General features: G+C 38.4%; 1 protein-coding gene across 1 annotated transcript in view; it reads right to left on the bottom strand.

Moving 5' to 3' along the window:
* Positions 1-21,710, bottom strand: part of cntfr (ciliary neurotrophic factor receptor) — a 194,732-nt gene that overhangs the window by 135,875 nt on the left and 37,147 nt on the right. The window contains exon 2 of the mRNA XM_026174227.1: positions 2,944-3,013. Coding sequence (XP_026030012.1) covers positions 2,944-3,013 — 70 coding nt within the window. The remainder of the gene's footprint in view (positions 1-2,943; positions 3,014-21,710) is intronic.

The raw sequence follows: 21,710 nt of genomic DNA, 5'->3' as shown, positions 1-21,710 counted from the left end.
AAATCAAATATCACATTCAAGGAACCTTAACTGATACAACTTTCTCTGACCTTTCGGTCATTTATTCTGTTCATTGTATATTTTGGTGTGGATGTAGCTCAGGAGGTAGAGCATGTCGGAAGGTTGGCGTTTCCATCCCTGGCTGCTCCAGCCTGCATGCTCTGGGTAAATTACTGAACCCCGAGTTGCTGTCCTTTGGGTCCATTGGAGTGTGCATTTGTGTGAACGTTAGACAGAAAGCACTTAAGTGTAGAAAAAAGTGCTTGTATAAATGGGTGAATGAGGCATGTTGTATAGAATGTTTTAAGTGTTCAAGTAAAGTAGAAAAGTGCCACGAAAGAACCTGTTTTATTGGGAGAATACCATTTCTATTGTCTGAGTTTCCTTTCAAGTGTTGTTTTCTTTTTTCAATAAATAGCTAAATGGCCAATTTATGTACTGTCCTCCACATCAGAGCAACTGTAATTACTTGAGGTGAGGACTTGTTGCTAAAAAAATGAATGCACCCTATGACCAGCCATTCTCTTTTGATTATTAAGTAAATAGCAGTAAATAGATTTATTGCACATTTCATTAAAAGAATACGCTTTGTTCCAGTATAAATAGGAGGCAAAACAGATTTTACGCATTTCTTTTATTTCTCCCTTGTGCACTTTGTTCGTGATTGAGAACACCAGCTGCTCTAAAATATCTCAAGATATTCTTTAGTCCCATCGTAACCACTTATGCTGATTATTGCTGAATTCATAATCACAATGATCACAATGTTCTGCTCTTTTTTTAAATATATTTTAATGAATATTTGAATAAAATCGTAAAATACAGCCAACACATACTTGGCACAAAAGGATAATAACAGCTTCCCTAATTAATATTAGAGAGAGCTGATTAATCCCAAAGTGTTTTCTTTTGTGGGTTAGATATAGTAGTCTTACAGCAGTCTTCCATTTAAGGCCATTTTCTCTCTTTACTTCTCAAGAGAGTTCTTGTTTGTTTCATCCCTCCTCATCTGTCTCTTAGTCTCATCGCGCGCCATCCTCTATCCTGTCTTCCAGACAAGAGCGACTTCTGTAAATGTGAAGCTTGTAACTATTTGATTGACTCAGTCTGTAGATGCTTTCTACCACTGTTTCTTATTGTCTTTGTTCAGCATGCACTGCTGTCATTAATTAGGAAGTCTCAAATGGATTTCCTATACACTCCATGTCACACAAACATACTTACACACAAGTACACACAAACACAGTTTGAGCCTTCCTCTGCATGTGCTTTTTGTGCAAACTGAGTCAGACCAAGCAAGTTCATTCCCTCTCCATCCCTTAATACTAACTACGTATATATATATGTGTGTGTGTGTGTGCGTGTGCGTGTGTGTGTGTGTGTGTGTGTCACAGTGCACGTATGTGCTTCACTCTCACTGCCAAGAAAGGCATACCCCAGGGAATCCTGTCAGTCAAACTTTCTGGCAATTTGTCAGAGCAACAAGGCACTTTGCAATACAACCAGATGTGTTTCTGTGTGTGTGTGTGTGTGTGTGTGTGTGTGTGTGTGTGTGTGTGTGTGTGTGTGTATGTATGACATGTATTGAGATAGAATGTGGAGTGCAAATTTTGATATTACTCATCATCCTACCGCTTTTGTTACTTGGTTACGGATATGTGTTGTGATTCGTTTACACAGACCATATAGGCATTTGTGTGTTACACAGTATAAGATTGTCGAGCTATGGAGCACAAAAAACAGACAATCCACAAGCACTAGAGTGCTAACATACACCCACAAATGGACAGAAGTTTTTTTCTCCCCTAGGCAGAACTATTTGTTACTAATTTCTTCCTCTTTTCATGTGTGCTTTTCCTGTATGCCATTTGTTTTCACATATTCTGTAATTACTTTTCTTGCTGCCTTTGTCTTACTTTTGTTCAACTTTTTAGAACAACGCAAGAAATTTAAGTGGAAAAGCATGATTTCTAAAATACAGCCACATTTTCCACTGAAAAACATCCTTAAAACATATTAAGTGAAGAAGATAAGCAAGAAAACAAGCATTCACTGTTATTTTTCTCCATAGATCTCCTTGTGTTTGCTTTCTGTAGTTTTGATGTCTTCCTCTTACTTTTTTCTTCCTTCATTTTACCCTGAGAAGCTTCCATTTTTCTACTTCGCAGATTTATATATAAATCTGCCATGTCTGCTCTGCTTGTGTGTGTGTGTGTGTATATGTGTATGTGTGTGTATAAGAGACCCTCGTGACAGAGTGATGTGCGTCATTGACTTCCTTAGACTCTTTCTCTGGGTCATCTGAGTTAAACAGTCCAATCTCATTGGCTAATAAGGCAATGCCACTCTTCTCTAGAATTGAAGTGACTCGTTTACTTCCTTTAAACACACACACACACAAACATGTGCATGCACACACCCACCCACCCATTTAAACACATGGTCTAATTTACAGTCCTGAATCTTGGGTGAAGTCTCAAAAGAGCAGTCACTGCATTATCTACTTTCCAATTTCCCTTTCTCCCTCACAACTTCAGTGCACGAGTGCTCATGATCATCAGTTGAGCTGGCTACCTACTTTGTTGAACCAACATTTGTTTCTGAGTAAGCCTTAGCACCACATAGCACCACATAACATGGGGTAACAAGATGATTTGATAAGCTTTCTCTCAAAGGTTCATTTGTCTTAGACTGTTGCACCTTTGACCTCAGACCGAGTGGCCAAATGACACACAGCTCAAATCCATAAACATACTGCAATCTTTAAAACGACTTCATGAGCAGAGAAATAGAAACAATGCAGGGAGCCGAGGGTGTAGAAGACAGTAAAGTTAACAGGGAGAAGAAGAAAAACTGTCAAACTTTCTGAGCATAAAGGAGAGGCAGAGCAGGCCTTAGAACAGAAATGGAGGAGCAAATCAAGAAAAGGAAATGCATACTCACCATTGCGAGGATAGGCTACCACCACTGCAGCCAGAACTACACAGCACAACGATGTCACAAGGTTTGCCATCTGTAGACACATACACAGCAAAGTTATCAGTGCGTGCAAGAGCCAAAGAGCCGGCTAGTGAGTGTGTCCGCCTGTCGTCCTGATTGACTGACAGACCCATAGACGCCTACAATGTAAGAGATGTAAGAGATGGAGAGATAGCTGCTTCCTCTCTTCTCTCTGTCTCTCTCAGTGTCTATCTCCCTTCAGTATTGCTGTTGCTGAAGTGGTTTTGGGTTTTTTTTTTTTTTTCGTGTCCTCCTGTTTCTTTCCCACTCCTTTATTTCCTTTCTTTACTCCTCTCATCTGCTGATATCATTTTCACTGTGTAACCTTACTCTCTTTTTCTTCATGTGCATCTCTCTCCTTCTGTCTCTCGTTGTGTTCATCAGTCTAATGGGTCCATCCTCTCTGGGATGGGCTATGGCCAGCAGCTCTTAAAGGTATAGCACACCATAAACAAACGCACAGCTCTCGTCTAAAACAACAATAATTCACGAGCACCCCTTCGTCTTACGTACTTTAGTTTTACCAGTTGAAAGTGAGGTGAGATGAAAGAGGTTTTAAGTTGCACACATCTTTTGCTTTCTAATACTTTCAATGCTTTGGTCTTTAAGTTTCATGCATTTTCTGTTCCCAAAATAACAGTCTCAGTGCTCTCTTAAAATAAATAGGTTTTGTTCATTCTTGCAAAAACATTGTAAAAATGACAAATTGTGGTTATAAAAGGGGAGTTATGGTTATTTTACAGCAGCTGGCTAAGGTAGCGAGCTCCTCTAAAAAGAACAATGTAGGATTTTAGGGGTAGTTGTGCAAGGTCTTTTTTGCAAACCACAGTGGTTTGATCAATCGAGTAGATCTCAGGCAATAAGTCATGTTGCCAGATTCAAGTATGGTTTTTCTTTCTGCTAGGTCAACTCAGGGGTTACGGTATGCATGGTGTCATTCTACAAGTACTATGAGTGACTCCCCTTTATAATGTCTACATTTGTTTTTACCAACTTATTTGCGAAGGTTCCATTATATGATCATTTGTCCGCTGATGAGATGCTAGTGCCCCCTCATCTGCAGAAAGTTGCAAGGTCAGAGGCCAGGGTCAGCTACAACAGAGCTACCCCGCAGCAGCTTCTACGAATGCACAATCTTGTACAAGAAAAGTTGAGCTTGGTGGAGCCTTGCCAACAATGGGGCTTGAACCTAGATCCTCCCATTAAAAAGTGGCCTCTCTCTTCACTCTCCATCTACTCTCCGGTGCCTGGGCTGTTTCTCTGTCTCCTTTCCTCTGTTATGTGAGGAGAAATACTTGGCTATCATACAGACAGGGGTTGTCTAAGGGTCCGCTTGCTGCTGAGACCTGTGGTGAGTAAGGTGTGTGTGTCTGCATGAGAAGAACACAGTAAGCACTCCAAATAGAGGCAGAGAAAGGAAAGTGAATTTCCTTGTTCTTTTGATGCGAGACTCCAGCTGTTAAAAACCTGTGTCATATCCCATTACATCTTCCTCTTTGTTTGGCTTCAGCTCTTCTTTCTTCCCTTTACTTGATTCTCTTTTCTGCTTCTTTACTTCAATCCCTTTTTTCCCTCTCCTAAATCACTCGGTCTTCTCTCTTTTCAGTATGCATCTCTTCTTCTCCCTCCTTATATCATACCCTTCACTTGTCTTGTCTCTCTTTGTTAGGGTTGAACATGAACACCACTACTCCATGTTTAAGCATCTCACAAACGGGAAAATACATCTGCAACTACTGCAGAGTTATTATCAAGAACATGGAAAAGCTTTTACAATCACACTAAAACAATCAGACACTGAAAACTCTAGGGAATGTTTTTTTATTTTCTTTTATGAATGACAAAACTAAAGCTGGGACACAAATAACTGAGTATTCAGACAACCATTCAATTTAGTAGGTAGCTATTTTCCCCTCTCTGTATGAAAAATGTATACCATGTTAGCTTGGGTGCCTGACATCAGTCCCAAAGAAGTAATCATCACGCTTCAGCTCAGCTGACAGTTGCTAATTTAGTGACATGAGGCTAGAAGTACTTGTTGTTCATAATGTTTTAGAACAAAAAAAAAAAAGAAAAAGAGTGAATGACAAATCTATAGCTGAGTAGCATAGCTATGCAAGCAGAAATCTTACACTGCTCTGTGATTGGCAGAGAGCTGCAAGTATTAGCGCTCCGAATTAGATGTTTGCACAGGTGTTGTTGTTCTTGTGGTTTGTTACCTAGACAGAGGCTATGCACAGTGTGAGAGATAAAACCAATGATGCAGTTATAAATTCTGCTGCCACGCCCCGCATCACCCCCAACTCCTATTGCCCAGATGGCCCAAGCATATCCGTTGCTAACAAATATCCATAGTAACACAATAACTAGTGAAGACTGGTAGAAAACTGTATTTCGGACCACACTACTGAGAAATTAAGGGGAATAATATAAAATCACAATAAAAAGGACAAAATGTGATTTTTCTTGAAGGAAATATCAGATTTGCACTTACGGCAATCAATCCACTTATGTCTTTAAATACATGGAATTCAAAATGCATTTTTTTCCTTTACTTTGTTGCAATTTTTAATGATGTTCTTTTATATAGAAATATATTATATTGTGAAACAATTTTAATGGGACAACTCTCAAAGAGTATACCAACCCCTGTGGCAAAAATGCAAACAATGCACACTCAGTTTGCTATTTAGCCATCATCGTACCAGTTTTAATTGCTCCAACTACGTATTTTGGGGGATTTTCTTGTCTTTACACAGCTGAGCTGAGACTGCTTAAATGGTACAGTAAAAATGGAAGAAAGTCTGTATAGTTATTTTCATTTTAACTGTGATGGCTGCATGTTTGGTTTTAAGATTTTGACAACCTTCTGTTGAGTCACCTGTTGAATTCTGCGTTGCACTACAATTTTTTACTTAACAGTATCAACTTTGCATTTTTGGTTATGTACGTTTGTGCGTGTGTGTGTGTGTGTGTGTGTGTGTGTGCGTGTGTGCGTGCGTGCGTGCGTGCGTGCGCGCGCGCGCCAGCCAAAGATTAAAATAGTGACTGAAAGTTTGCATGCAAAGATATGATTGAGAGATTGTGTGTTTGTGCCCCTGCACTGGAGTTTCTGTTAGTATATATGAGTGATTGGCAGCTCATATGTATTTCATCTGAACAGATATTGAGGAGAATGACAGGGGGTGAAATTAAAATTGCATCCCCTGTCACATCATCACAATCCCTATCTCTGCTCTTCATTTTCTAAGTGCTGGTTTGCTCATCAAAATCCAAATGACGTTTGTGTGCCTGGGTGTTTGCATGCATTTAAGACTATGTGGGTTCAAATGCTCCAATATGTGTGTCTATGCTTGAAACCGTGGGGGTATTTAGCCCGTCTATCAGAAAACAATACAGTTTTGAAATCTGACAGCTTCAGATCGTTCACATAATGACAACCCACGGGCGGTTAGAGCTGCAATCACGCAAACTCGGTACAAACTCTCATGCCTTCATTTCTCCATTCCTACTTACCCTGACTCACCCATTTATACCCTCCGTTTTCCATTCTTATTCCATATTTATTTATTCATTTCTTATTGGAGGGGAAAGGGCTGAATAGGCGTGATTCTTTTGGCTGCTTAATTAAAATATATAATTCATCTGCGTCAAATGATTTTGCCTCTGCGCCTTTGTGGAGTCCGATTTGGGAACATTTGCATTTAAATTGGAAAGCCAGGAGGGAAATACACTAGGCAGGCTAGGTTTGTGTGTAAGTGGAGATAGAAGGCATCCTTCTGTTAAAGAAATACACATACATTATTAGTAGTATTAGTATTAGTATTTTTGTTACTCTGGTCCAAAAATGTCAGAATTCAAACTACTGTGGCTGGCCGAAAGCTACAGTAAGGCGTCTTGTAACTGAAATGGTCCTCTTAGAACTTTGTGATCCCTTCACAGCAGCATCTTCAGTCAGTAAGGCGTGCTTCTCCATGCCCATTAATTTGAATTCAAACTTAATAAACCAAACGCTGACTGAAGTATAGATGCTATATTGTTTTTTGTCTCTCAAAAATAAAGTGTCCAAATTCCTCCTGTCAGCAAGCTGTCAGAAATACCTTATTGCAAATGTGTCTGCTGTTCAATACAACAAAATTGAATCAAATTAAAAGAAAAAACAGCATCCCCCTGAGTAACATATAAGTCCTTTGTTTTATACCAAGGGAAAAGAGTAAAGCTATCAACCGTATAAGGAAACCTAACAAAAGATGACGGTTCCCTGCTGTCTGTAAATAGTTTGTTCTTCTTGGGTGATATCCACCATGTGGGAAAATGAGGCCCATTCACTTGACAACATAAACCCAAAACAAATGATTTAACTTTAAATGGTTATAGCTACCCATCTTTATTCAGTGATTCCTGCAGGGTATGTAGTGCATTGAGATTTATGGATCTACGGGCAGTTAAAGAATATATGATGCTGAGACAGTGGCACATTATCCAGCTGGGACCTAGCTAAAGGTCGGATGCTGAAACCAGCATGTCTGGCACCACAGAGCATGTTAAATGTCTATGAAATCATACCTTACCTTCCCTGCTGGCATTATATACTAACTTACAGTAACACAACTCACCATCTGGAGGAATAAGCTGCTCAGATAAACAGGAAAGGCTGCGTAATATAGAAGAAAGAGTGTACAAGACAGTCAGTCACACCACCCTTCTCTTGCAGCTAGAATATAAGGCCTGCAAGAGTACTAGTCTCTTTAAATCCAAGCAATTTAAAAAGATACATGCAACCATAATAAACTGTAAATGATGGCAGGAGATCCAGAAGGAGAATTTGACAATGACAAGGAGAAAGTTGAACATCTCCAGATAATTGGATATTCGTATAAAGTAAAACCTTGAAACTCTAAAGCAAGGCATCATATCCAGGAGGTACACTTGTACTTTAAAAGAATCCTTTCTTCAGAAATACAACCCTTGCTCTATCTGCCATTTAATGTATAATATGACTTACTTTTGATAATTTGTCCTACCTTGGAGCAACGATAGAAAAGCAGAGTTTTTATTTTATTATAGTTTTTTTTTTCCTCCAAGGGGACATAGATAAAATTTGTGAATGATCTCTCCGGCTCAAAAATAAGGAAAGTATGTATATTAAAATATATATAAATATATATTTTCTGTTCCTTTAAAAATAAAAAAGCAGCCACATGGCATGTGAATCAATTTTGGGGCAGCAGGGTTTATGTTGCTAATTGGAATTTTCTCCAAAGGGTGACAAAAGTCAACAAATTGTTTTAAGCAACAATTAGTTGATAAAACCTCTCTACTCCCAAATTTGTGACTAGTGCACTGCAGGAAAAAGAAACTTCAATGAAAAAGCATAGCACCACCTGATGCTGTCTTTCTGTTTACAAAAAAATTACTGCAGTGTGTAGTTTTTTATTCTTATTTTTCTAATTTCAGAGCTCTCAGGTAGATAGATAGATAGATAGATAGATAGATAGATAGATAGATAGATAGATAGATAGATAGATAGATAGATAGATAGATAGATAGATAGATAGATAGATAGATAGATAGATAGATAGATAGATGGGGTGTAACAATACACAAAATTCAAGGTTCGGTCCGATACTTTGGTGTCACAGTTCGATATTTTTTCGATACAAAAAAACTGTTCATGCCTTTTTAATTTGTCATTTATTAAAATTATAAATATATATTTTAACTCAAAAGTACAGTTTTTAAATTTAATGTTGCTGAAACAAAAAAAAATGAAAGAAAAATCTGATCGAGAAATCACTCATCTTTGGAAAAGAGAATTATTACAGAGAAATGGCTCTTTCCAAAATAAAAACTATACTATACGCTTCTTCTGGGCTATATTCTCAGCAGCATATTAAACATATCAGGTCCCCATAATGAGAATCATGTGCTAACGGCTGTCTAAATGACTCTGGTAACGTTTGTAGCATGCGTGCTTGCTGTCGGAGTAAATGTGCAGTCATATTCGTTGTGTTCCCACTAGTGCTGTCAGTATTAATCTCGTTGAAATGACGTTAATGAGCTACCACGGATCACCCCATGCGTGGGGCTGCACGGCGTCAACACGTTAACGAGCAAACTGCGCTAACGCACTAGTTCCCACCAATGTAACTGAGCATTGCGTGGCACATCCGACATACTGTTTTACTTTTGTCCATGACGCGCTTACCTTCAGGGTCATACGTCACATGAAAACCAAAATAGTTCCAAATGCCAGATCTGAATGAGGGTGGGGGAGGTCCAATTTTCCATGTTGCAACAAGCACTTAACTTCTGTCTCACTAGCTTGCCCTGCGCTCAGTGAATCTGCGTTCGACTACTCCGCCTAGGCTGCACTGTCCACTGAGTGCTCAACACAGACAGCATCGTCAGAAGGAAAGTTGATAAAATAAATTAAAAATTTTGTATTGTTCGATACATATGCGTACCGAACCGAAACCGCTGTATGAACGGTTCAATATCGATACGAGTATCGTTGCACCCCTAATAGATAGATAGATAGAGTTTCTTGCACATCACCTATTAGTGGCACACACTTACACTCAAACACAAAATCACACATAACCATCACCACTGTAGTTTTTAATTCCCTGCTCCCTATACAGTAATACAAGTTCTTCATTCCCATAATGCATTGCTTTGCTTGGCAACACTAATTCTCTCATCAATCATGCAGAGTTGCTGCAGATTATCTACAATCACTGGGTATGGCGGGGTGGGAGATGTTTATCCTGATAGTGTGTGTGCTGCCATTTTGGCTACAGTGTACACACATGCATACACACACAGTTGGCATTTGGTGCAAAGTGTTGATAGCTGGATGACTGTGACCTTTTTCACAGTCGCTCTGGCTATAATTGCTCACTAAAGATACCGTCAATCGTGTCTCAAGAGGTAGCAGGGGTTGAGCCCACAATCACACGCAAGCGCACGCATGCAGTTCCTTGTGCATGTGGATGACAGCATTTAGGTCTAAGTGATAAATTTAGCAATTGATCACATGTGACTGCTCTCAGCTGGCTGAGATTTAGAGGACCTGAACACGTCAGTTACTATGTATCATGTGTCCTGCTGGTGCTGCTGTTGTGGTGATCTCCCGTCACTAAGCTGGACTGTCTGATGTGAGTTAGTGTTTTAGAAACAGCCAAAAGCTGCACACTTACCAACACAGAGGCACGAGCTGCTGTTTTTAATCCTCAGAATATTATTTGTGAAATGTTATTAACAACCGGAGATTAAACATTGAAGTCTAACTCATTAACCCTTTAAGACCTACCATAGAACCAAGTTCGCCAGAGCTTATATTATATTTTTACATGCTGTGGAGCCATTTTTGGGAGCATTTCAAGTTGCTATACATCAATACAACCATTATAGCCCAAACTTTAATAATATGTCTGCATTAGGTGCATAGTAATTACATAAATTGCAAAAAAGTGCAATAAACTACAAAAAAAGTGAAAATCGTTTTTGTTTTTTTAACATATATTTCTAGTTAGAGAAATTTAAGACTGTAAACTGTAAATACAAAAAAGTTACACAAACTAGTTTCCCATTACAGGAAATTTATTTTGAGTGTCTTCATAGTTTTATTTTTGAAATACACCAATTTTTATATACTGCAGGAAAAACGAAAATAAATATTATAGTGCAAATTTGCAAAATAACAGCATATGCATCAAAATAAACTATTTCCAGCAGTGCAATATGAGTCCTAAGCATCCCAGAAACGACACAGAAAGTCATAAACTCAAACATAACTTTTTAAAACACATAACAAGTAAAACACAAGCTCATAAGGGCCCGATCGTAAAAAACTACATTTCCGCAAAATGACGTCACTTCCGGTTTCGGGCAGGTCATGCGGTCATGTGATAGTTCGCGCTGATGGACGTAGGAAGTGTTACAAACAGCTGATGGATCGGCGAAGCGTGTTTCTGGAATATCATGTTTTTGTTGCTGCAAGTGATTTTTATGCAGTTTTTGCAAAGCTATATGTGGAAGGAAACTGTGACCTAGGACAAGCTGATGGCATAAGATGTAAGTACAACTCCTCCAGTTTCATATGCAAAAAAAATTATTGTGCTAGCTTAAGTGGTTGCAGAGCTACCGGGATTTAAAAATAGTTACGCAAAACAGAGCGTGCCCGCTCCGATCGGCTGTAAAGGGTTAACAGAAAGGAAAAACAAAATTAAAAAAAACCCAAACAGTCCAAACAAATCTAGAACTTGGATGCATGAATAGGACTCACCCTATTTATGTCAGGTAACAGATATTTGAGGTGTGTTATGCGTTTTGTATGCATGTGTATGTCTGTTTTTGCCTCCACCCAGCCATCTGGACCTCCTTGTGTGTGTACAAGTGGATTTTAGGTGGTTATAAGCTCTGAAAAAACACACAGTTACCTCCAGCCCTCTCACCTTTGAACTCTATAAGTGTATCAAAGCTAAGAAAACAGAGCACTATGTGTGTGTGTGCGTGTGTGTGTGCAGATGTGTGTCCCAGCTTTCTTAAATTCTATCAGGCTTCCGATAGTGGGTGTGTTCTCCCCTTTGCGAACTGGGAGCTTCCAGGAGCTGTGCAGCATGTGTAAGAGCGGTGTGTGTGTGTGTGTGTGTGTGTGTGTGTGTGTGTGTGTGTGTGTGTGTGTGTGTGTGTGTGTGTGTGTGACAAAGGGAGAGTGTTATGTATGGGCTGTGATGTTCTGAACAGAGGTGTTTTTACAGAGAGTTAATCAGAACCAGGGCTGAGGCCTTGCACAACTGGGTGAAAACCACACACACAGGAAATAAAAAGCAAAAGTCACTTTCTAATTGCTTGAATGACAGAACTGTAACTGGTCATTGCTGTTATGCCAAGCTGTTATATGATGCAACTTAGTGAACTCTAACTCTAACAAAAGATGTGCAGATGTTTCAGCCAATATATATATATATATATATATATATATATATATATATATATATATATATATATATATATATATATATATATATATATATATATATATATATATATATATATATAAACTTTCTTAGTTACATGACTAAATCTTCCCCATCTAAATCTACACATATGTGTATATGTGTGTGTGTGTATATATATATATATATATATATATATATATATATATATATATATATATATATATATATATATATATATATATATATATATATATATATATATATATATATACACACACATTTAGATGGGGAAGATTTAGTCATGTAACTAAGAAAGTTTTTACAGGACTTTAGCAGTCCTCTGAAAAAGGGTAAGTAGCAGCCAGGTGCACTATTTTCAGTGAATTAGATTAACTAATCTTCAGCAAGTGTGACAACCTTTATAAAAGCAGAAGTTTTGACAGTTTGCTGGTCTGGAGCATTCAGGTAGTGTTAGCACAATCTTTCCAGGAAAGGATGCCCCAGCATATTCACCAAAAGGTCAGAGTACTCATAGTACTCATAGAAGCTGCCAAAAAAATCCAACGGCTACTTTTCAGACTCTACAGGACCTGATTTGCTTGTCAAATGTTAAAGTTTATGTCAGCGCAATTAAAAAAAAGACTGAACAAGCTTGACTTGTTTGTAAAGGTTGAGGGTTACCAACATAGGAACAGGGTTTAAGTTTGCAAAATTGCATCTGAACCCAGTCTTCTGAAACAATGTCCTTTAGACAGATGAGACCAAAGTGCCCACAATGCACATCATCACATTTGATGAAAAGCAAATGCAGCATATCAGGACAAATACCAACTGTCAAGCAAAATTGGAAAAAGTAAAGAATCAAGGTGTTGCAATGGTCGATCAAAGTCCAGACCTCGACCCAACTGAAAAGCTGTGGTAGCACCTTAAGATAGTCATATAAACAAATTCCCACAAACCTCAATGTACTGAAGCAATGTTGTAATGAAGACTGGACCAGTTCATCTACAATGATGTGAGAGACTGAAAAAGTCACACTGAAACAATTACTTAAAGTTGGTTCTACAATCTACTGGATACTTCACAGGAAACTCTTTATGGTTTTTTTACATGACTATATATCCAGGTCTGTCCTGGTTTATGTTGAAAGGGTGTGTGATTCCTTAACCTTCTGGGAAATGTGTCTTCAAAAACAGTCAAAGTGACATCTTCAAGAATAACCTTTACTTAGTAATGACGGGTCTCATTTACCAGTAGTGTGCACGGGTCTGTGCCTAAATCATGCATACGAATACTTCACACACATATATGTAATTCCGCAATAATAACTTTCTGACACTGTCCCACAGAAGTAAGTTTGTTTTTTTTCCCTTCATTGCAGTGAGTTTCTCATCTCAAATGCCATGCTACTTGTCTGCAATCAGCTTTCTTTTTGTTATATATTCTGTTAGCCTTTTTTCCTTTCATCTTTGATTCCAAACTTCTCTTTTGCTGCTTTTTTTCTTTTTTAATTAACTTCAGCATCCCAGTTATTTCAGCTGGAGCACAGATTATTTATTTATTTTTAAACTGTTGTCACTGCAATGAACACACTTCGGAAAGCTGCCCCTTCTCTGGATTCCTGCTTGGATGTCAGAAATTATTTTTTAAAGTTTCTCCAGTTTATGCAGGATTATTAAATGAAGCCCAGTAATCTTGTTTTAACAAAAATAAAAAAATAAGATGATTTTGAGACAGTAATATGTATATTCAAATCTGTTTTCTACCTTTTTTTTTTTTTCAAAAAAGCACATTATTCAATAATTTTTCAGAGATCAAGTAGCTATAGGCATTATTTACTATTCTTATTATTATTTACTGCTACAATAGAATTTTACTTACTTTTTAAAAAATGTATCAATCCCATTCATAATTACACAAAGCTACATATCATTACACATTTGCACCTATGTATTCAACTGTATTTGTTTCTTATGGATTTTTTATATTTTTAACAGTTCATCATCCTTATTGGCCCCAAGAAAAACTGTTGTAACATTTGTAACGACTAACTTAAATTCACCCGAAGCTTTGCTCTCATAAAGTCACACTCAACTTACTGATGCAGAGTTTAACCAGAAGTCTTTTGTGACATGTGAGTAATAATTTATAGATCACTCAAGAGTAGACATTCCTAAGGGTTAGTGTGATTGAAGGTTTTCCTCTTCCAAAGCCAGCTGATGTTATACAGGGAATAATTGCATAGGGAATAGGCAATAATTACACTGACCAGTATGCAGGCCAGTCTCTTTTAGGCACTCCTCCCTTCAGTAATGAAAATAAAGAATAGCAAAAATATTCAACATTTTCCATAAAGTCAGATAAGTTCATGGTCCAACTTTAGTCTGGGAAAATGTTTCTGCACCAATGGAGCCCAAAGATACCATAATGATAGAGGTTCAACAGAGTCTCAGTGGCTCATACTGCTGCCTCACAGTGAATGAAACCAAATTTTTTGGTACATTGCTGAAAGGGAATATTTTAAATGCCCACGAGAAAATATAGATTATTGTTATTTTTTGTAGCAAACATGTGTAGAGGGAGATATGAACGTGTAAACACTTTTTCCCCATAAACAGACATATACTTTTTCCCCATAAATGTCTGTTTATATTTATTCCCAAACTAGAAATTATTGATCTCTAGGACATGAGCTGTCTTTGTGGATAAAACGTTTGGAATGAGAATGAGTAAAACAAGTAACAGGGGAACAAGCCTGAAAACAAGACAGTAAGGAGAGAAAGGACAAATATTGAAAACTAGAAAAAAGAAGCCAGAGGAAGCCTGAAGACAAACACAAAATGTATTTCAGACCTGATGTGTGCTGACCGTGTGTGTCTCAGACTGTGTTTGAGAATGCAGGCCTGAGTGGAAACTAAAAACGTTATGTTTACTGGACGTATTTGCCAAGCCCTCTAAGTAAACCAATCAAGTACAGTACCACCATACATAGGGCTTGCACACACTCAAACACAAACATATACAGTAATGTACACATGCACTGCACAAAACTCTATCTGTTCAAGTGTCCACTGGTCTGTACCACAGGAGTTTATTTGTAGAGTTCCTCTGGCCTTCATGTAGGTCTGGCTATTGGCTGAGTGGCCTTGCACAGTTGGCTGAAATATACAGTGCACATACAAAGACACACAATGCACAAAACCACTTGTGTCATGTTGATGCGTGATACACACACACACACACACACACACACACACACACACACACACACACACACACATGCTCTTCAAGTATGGTTGCTTAGAACCTCAGTAACCAGATAAACATACTAAATATATTGGAGCATTCACTTAAGTACAGTTAAGTGTCTGTTGCTGAAATCCTGAAATAGGCTTGTGTCTGTGTACACATGTGCACATACACAGCCAAGTTGTATTTCAGTTATACAAAAAAATACTCAGGAAAATTGTATTAGATGTTGTTTAACTTATCTGATTCTTTTAATATCTAAAAAAGTACTTCATGTATTCAGATGTGAACAGTTTATTATGATGTCCCACCAAGACCTGCCCAAAACCACAAATTTGATATCCATGAAAAGTACATAAACAAGAGAGCTACGAATCATGGAAATGAAGCAAATATGCAAGAAAGGTACTTACATATTATCCTTTCATACTCTAAAGCCTAGGAAACAGTGACTGCATGCTACACCTAAACCTGCTGAGCACACAGGACATCACATTACATCATAGTCATGCGTTTTGTTGCCCCGGGAAGACTCATCTACTACTGATCATCAGTTTTCTGGAGGTCTACACTTAGTCATCGCTGACTTTAACACTGATGTCATTACTGAAGCTCACCCTGTGTCTATGTGTGTATGCGTATGTGTGTCTCGTGGAGTGAGAAACTCATTAATCGTCTTAGTCAACTGTCTCTGTTCAGCACAAGCCCCATAGGCACACATCCTGTCAGCCACCCTCTTACTTTCTGCCTCTCCCACTGAGGCAATAATTCAACATTTTAACTCAAACTGTCTGTCTCTTTTTGTCTCAATTCACATCTCTCATTCCACCTATTTTCCTTTCCACCTGGTGCGTTTCTGTCATCCTTCCACCTTTGTTCTGTCGCTTGTGCCATTCATTATTCTTTCTAGTTTTCCATCTTCTCTTCCTCCATATGCTATCTCTCAATTTTCCATTTAAAATAAACAAAAATACATTGGCTATAATTTAGTTTGGCTAAAATGTGTAAGGGCTGTCTACAGGGAGTGCAGAATTATTAGGCAAGTTGTATTTTTGAGGAATAATTTTATTATTGAACAACAACCATGTTCTCAATGAACCCAAAAAACTCATTAATATCAAAGCTGAATGTTTTTGGAAGTAGTTTGTAGTTTGTTTTTAGTTTTAGCTATTTTAGGGGTATATCTGTGTGTGCAGGTGACTATTACTGTGCATAATTATTAGGCAACTTAACAAAAAACAAATATATACCCATTTCAATCATTTCTTTTTACCAGTGAAACCAATATAACATCTCCACATTCACAAATATACATTTCTGACATTCAAAAACAAAACAAAAACAAATCAGCGACCAATATAGCCACCTTTCTTTGCAAGGACACTCAAAAGCCTGCCATCCATGGATTCTGTCAGTGTTTTGATCTGTTCACCATCAACATTGCGTGCAGCAGCAACCACAGCCTCCCAGACACTGTTCAGAGAGGTGTACTGTTTTCCCTCCTTGTAAATCTCACATTTGATGATGGACCACAGGTTCTCAATGGGGTTCAGATCAGGTGAACAAGGAGGCCATGTCATTAGTTTTTCTTCTTTTATACTCTTTCTTGCCAGCCACGCTGTGGAGTACTTGGACGCGTGTGATGGAGCATTGTCCTGCATGAAAATCATGTTTTTCTTGAAGGATGCAGACTTCTTCCTGTACCACTGCTTGAAGAAGGTGTCTTCCAGAAACTGGCAGTAGGACTGGGAGTTGAGCTTGACTCCATCCTCAACCCGAAAAGGCCCCACAAGCTCATCTTTGATGATACCAGCCCAAACCAGTACTCCACCTCCACCTTGCTGGCGTCTGAGTCGGACTGGAGCTCTCTGCCCTTTACCAATCCAGCCACGGGCCCATCCATCTGGCCCATCAAGACTCACTCTCATTTCATCAGTCCATAAAACCTTAGAAAAACCAGTCTTGAGATATTTCTTGGCCCAGTCTTGACGTTTCAGCTTGTGTGTCTTGTTCAGTGGTGGTCGTCTTTCAGCCTTTCTTACCTTGGCCATGTCTCTGTGTATTGCACACCTTGTGCTTTTGGGCACTCCAGTGATGTTGCAGCTCTGAAATATGGCCAAACTGGTGGCAAGTGGCATCTTGGCAGCTGCACGCTTGACTTTTCTCAGTTCATGGGCAGTTATTTGGCGCCTTGGTTTTTCCACACGCTTCTTGCGACCCTGTTGACTATTTTGAATGAAACGCTTGATTGTTCGATGATCACGCTTCAGAAGCTTTGCAATTTTGAGACTGCTGCATCCCTCTGCAAGATATCTCACTATTTTTGACTTTTCTGAGCCTGTCAAGTCCTTCTTTTGACCCATTTTGCCAAAGGAAAGGACGTTGCCTAATAATTATGCACACCTGATATAGGGTGTTGATGTCATTAGACCACACCCCTTCTCATTACAGAGATGCACATCACCTAACATGCTTAATTGGTAGTAGGCTTTCGAGCCTATACAGCTTGGAGTAAGACAACATGCATGAAGAGGATGATGTGGACAAAATACTCATTTGCCTAATAATTCTGCACTCCCTGTAGTGTCTTGTGTTGTTTGGAATCTTCCTCATCTTCCTCTTTCTTCCTCCCTCTCTCCTTCCCTCCCGTAAATGCTGATGACAGCATTTTGTATTTTCACGAGGCAGCGAGCCCTCAACGTCCCCGAGGAATTGGTGTGACGATGATAGACCAATGAGTAAGCAGATCCAGTGACATCCTCTGAATGTAAATGTGCTTCATTGTATAATGCAATAGTGTTGATGAGCCAAAATATAGTAGATATTTGGCCACAGATTGTAGAAAATGGTAATTTGATAAATCAGATGTGGGTGGAAAACACAAATGCAACATCTCCACCCAGGACAAACTGCTTCATTCTTAAGCAAAGTAGTGACGTTCAATCTACTTCAGTGGAGCCGCCCTGTAGCCAGCAACATAAAGCTGTATTCAAGATGCAGTTCACACTTGTTAATGTGCATGGCGACATTGAATATAAATCAGGACGTTGTTGAACAAAACATACAGGTTCAGTCAACTTTACCCAAGCACTTTAAAATATATACTTTAATTTCCTTCAGCCTGAGGTGATTCTGGGTAATCATCTGCATTTTTATTATTGTTCAACTTAGCTCCATCTGCACAGCCCATGATAATAAGAAGTTTAAATGTGTGCATGTATAAATTTACTGTGACTGCTAGGTAGGTGGCTAGGTCATTTTGAATGAGTGTCAGGTTCATTAGTCTTGCACACAAAGAAGATTTGAATTTATAGAAAAATGGAATAAAGATAACAAACACAAAGCAGAATAAATCTCAAAAGTCAATAACATTAACATACAATCACCCCTCATTTCTTTATATTTTGCTTCCAGGGTGTCACTTTCTTGCACCTTTAAGTGGTCCTCAGCAATAGCTCTTTCTACACTGACTGCGTTTTCAGTCATTTTCAGTCTTTGTACCTTTCTATAGTAATGTTTTTTTTCTGTTTTTCTGTTTGCATTGGAAAGTGAGTCTCCCTCTGTGTGCTAAGCCCCTTAACAATGAGCAACACCTAAATCCAGAGTGTGGTGTTTACACTTAACAAACTACGTAGAAATGAACCAATTTTAAATTGTACATTTTGTTACCTTAGTCACTAACAGAACGTCACCAACGCCATTAAAGAAGTAATAATAATATTGTTACTATTTCTTTAGCTGAGTCTTTGAAAATGTCAAAGATAACAGTTTGATAGACATGAAATAGTATTTTTCATGAGGAAGCGCTATTAGCATTAGCTATTAATATCTCTGCACTGTGTGTAGTGTGTTGTAAAAAAAATTTGAGGGAACTGGACAAGTGAAGAATAAAAGAAGAAACAAGCCTAAAAAATAAAGAATGTCCACAGCAGATGAAAAGCATCTGAAAGTCATGCCCTTAAGGCATATGAGAAGTCCAGCAAATACCTGACCCAGGACCTGAAAGATGTCTCTGGCATTTATAGAGGTTTTATACACTGCTCACCAGAAATAGTCTCAATGGAAGGGGAAGAAATGATTCTTATGGAAGGGAAACTGCGAGAGAAAAGACTGAGGTATGAGAAATTACAGAGCTGGACTGAAAATCTACCGTGCAATTCCATCTTAAAGTGTCAGATTATTAAATGCTTCATTTTTCAACATCACAATGATCTCAAACACACTGGTAGTGCACTATAAGTATATCTGGATAGAAAAACACACAACAGAACACTATTAGTCATGGACTGGCCTCCCCAGAGCCTGGACCAACGTATTATTGAAGCAATGTGGGATCATCTTGACAGGGAACAGAACAAAAAGCAGCCAATATCTAAAGAACTCTAAATGTCCTAAAAGGCTGGAGAAGTATGCACTAGTTAAAGAAATTATAAGAAAGAGTGCATAAGAGAGTTCAGGCTGTGTGGAAAAAAAGGTGGTCATACCAATTATTGAATTTTAATTTTGTTAGAATTGTACAAACTCTGTTTTTGTCTTAAATGCTCCCTTTCCATTTATGTTTGTATGTTTGAATAAATTGTACACCTATTTCCCATTTTCCTAACAAAATATAAAAAGATGAGAGGTGGCTAAAGACTTTCGCACAAGTGTCCACTACCATTAGGGGCAGATCTGATTGAAACTACATGAAGTATGTGTGTGTATCTTGATAAGCACCTGTGCAAACACTTGACTCGTGATTGTCTTGACAGAACTATTAGCATTCTCTTTCCATTTGCCCCCCTCCCCAACACATGTTGACACACCCCTACCACTTTGCTCCTGCCCTTTCATAGTTTATTAGCAAGGCAATCTGTTACACAGCTTTGGCTCTGGCTGATCCCTAAGCACACACCTTATGTCCACCCCAGCTGCATCTTAATGACATCCTGTGGGGAAATATCCCATCAAGGTTGTATTCACGCTCCTCAGAAACACATATATCCCAAACCATAGAACGATAAGAGGAAAAAGAAAGCCAAAAGGAAGTACTATTAAAGAAAAATGAAGACAGAGATGAAGTTGGACACAAAGAAGATGAGAAAAGGAACTGAAAAACAAAAACATGAAGAAAGTAGAAGGGTATGAACAATCTTTAAGACAACAGGAGCAAAAATAGTAGGAGAGAGAGGAACTGAATGAAAGAAAAACAGCACAATAGCAACTAAAGTAGAATAAGAATGACAGGAGAAATACCATCTCCTTACTTTGGACTCCACGCATGATGGTAAGAGAAGAAATACACACAGATATTGATACACACACTGTGGACGAAGCATATTCACTTGTGCACACACAAATAGTCAGCTACACGGCACATAGACGGATGCTTATGTGCAGTTTATATAACTGTGTTTGTCTTCCGATTATCAAGGACTCATTTAAGACTCTTATGCAACAGCACTTAGACATTCAACATTCAAAATCCAGTCTCCCATGTTGCTCAGCCAAATATCTAACCACCCAAGTCGAAAGAAGTCCCTAAACTGAGCTGACTAGAAGAATTAACTTTAAGCAGAAGATAATGAAATATACTTGAGACCAGAATATTAATCATGGCTGTGGTGTCGTGTATCTTTTTCGGTGTGAGTTTTAACGTGGGTGGATACTATTAGTATTAAAATGTCAAAACGAGAAATGAAATGAATTAAAAACAAACCAAAACATTTGTTTACCGTTGGTGTTATGGCATAATTGTTTATCTTTTTTTTTTAAATATCTAATAATATCAGAAGTAACCTACTGAAGAAAAATGCATTTTCAAGTCTGGGACTAAGCCAGAATTATAATATTCACTCTCATTAATAAGTACACAATGGATACATTTTAAGAGTCAAGTTGAAATTTAAAGTATTGATTCCTTTTGCATCCCAAGCCCAAGCTAGATTCTTGGATCACACAAGGCACAACAGTCCTCTTTCAAAGTACACCAGCTGGTCTCCTCAGTTCCAATGTTTACGCACTGTTGTTAAAAGAAGAGAGGTAAACATCGCCCTGTCCAAACATTTTGGGGACTTGTCGCCATCATCCAATGAAAGACCTCATGTCATTGGTTGCTGGCCCTGTCTGCCGTGTAGTCAGATCCTAATCCATAGCTATTCACGCCTCATACAAGGAGCTGTCTTCACCTGCTTGCTTTCTTTCCAAGATGGACTTGGAATATTGGTGCCTTTCACTCTTTCAGATTTTCATTTCCTTTGGTGTCATTGTGTTTGCAGTTATCGCTAGTTTAATCCACAACGACTTTTGTGTTAGCAAGTATATATCAGTTCTATTTGGTTTATATTCTTTGACTTAATACGTGAATACATTTCAACTTGGGGAAAATTGTTGCTGTTTTGTAATAGTCCTGAACCAGACAGGCATAACAATATGTCTTAGACTGGGCTTGTTTCTCTTTTTTGAAATAGGCCATTTGCTGCAATTTTTTTTTCTTGTACATGATGAAAAGCTACT

Source organism: Astatotilapia calliptera, chromosome 7, assembly GCF_900246225.1.
Source record: "Astatotilapia calliptera chromosome 7, fAstCal1.2, whole genome shotgun sequence".
Lineage (NCBI taxonomy): Eukaryota > Metazoa > Chordata > Actinopteri > Cichliformes > Cichlidae > Astatotilapia > Astatotilapia calliptera.
This window is presented reverse-complemented; position numbering and strand designations above follow the sequence as displayed.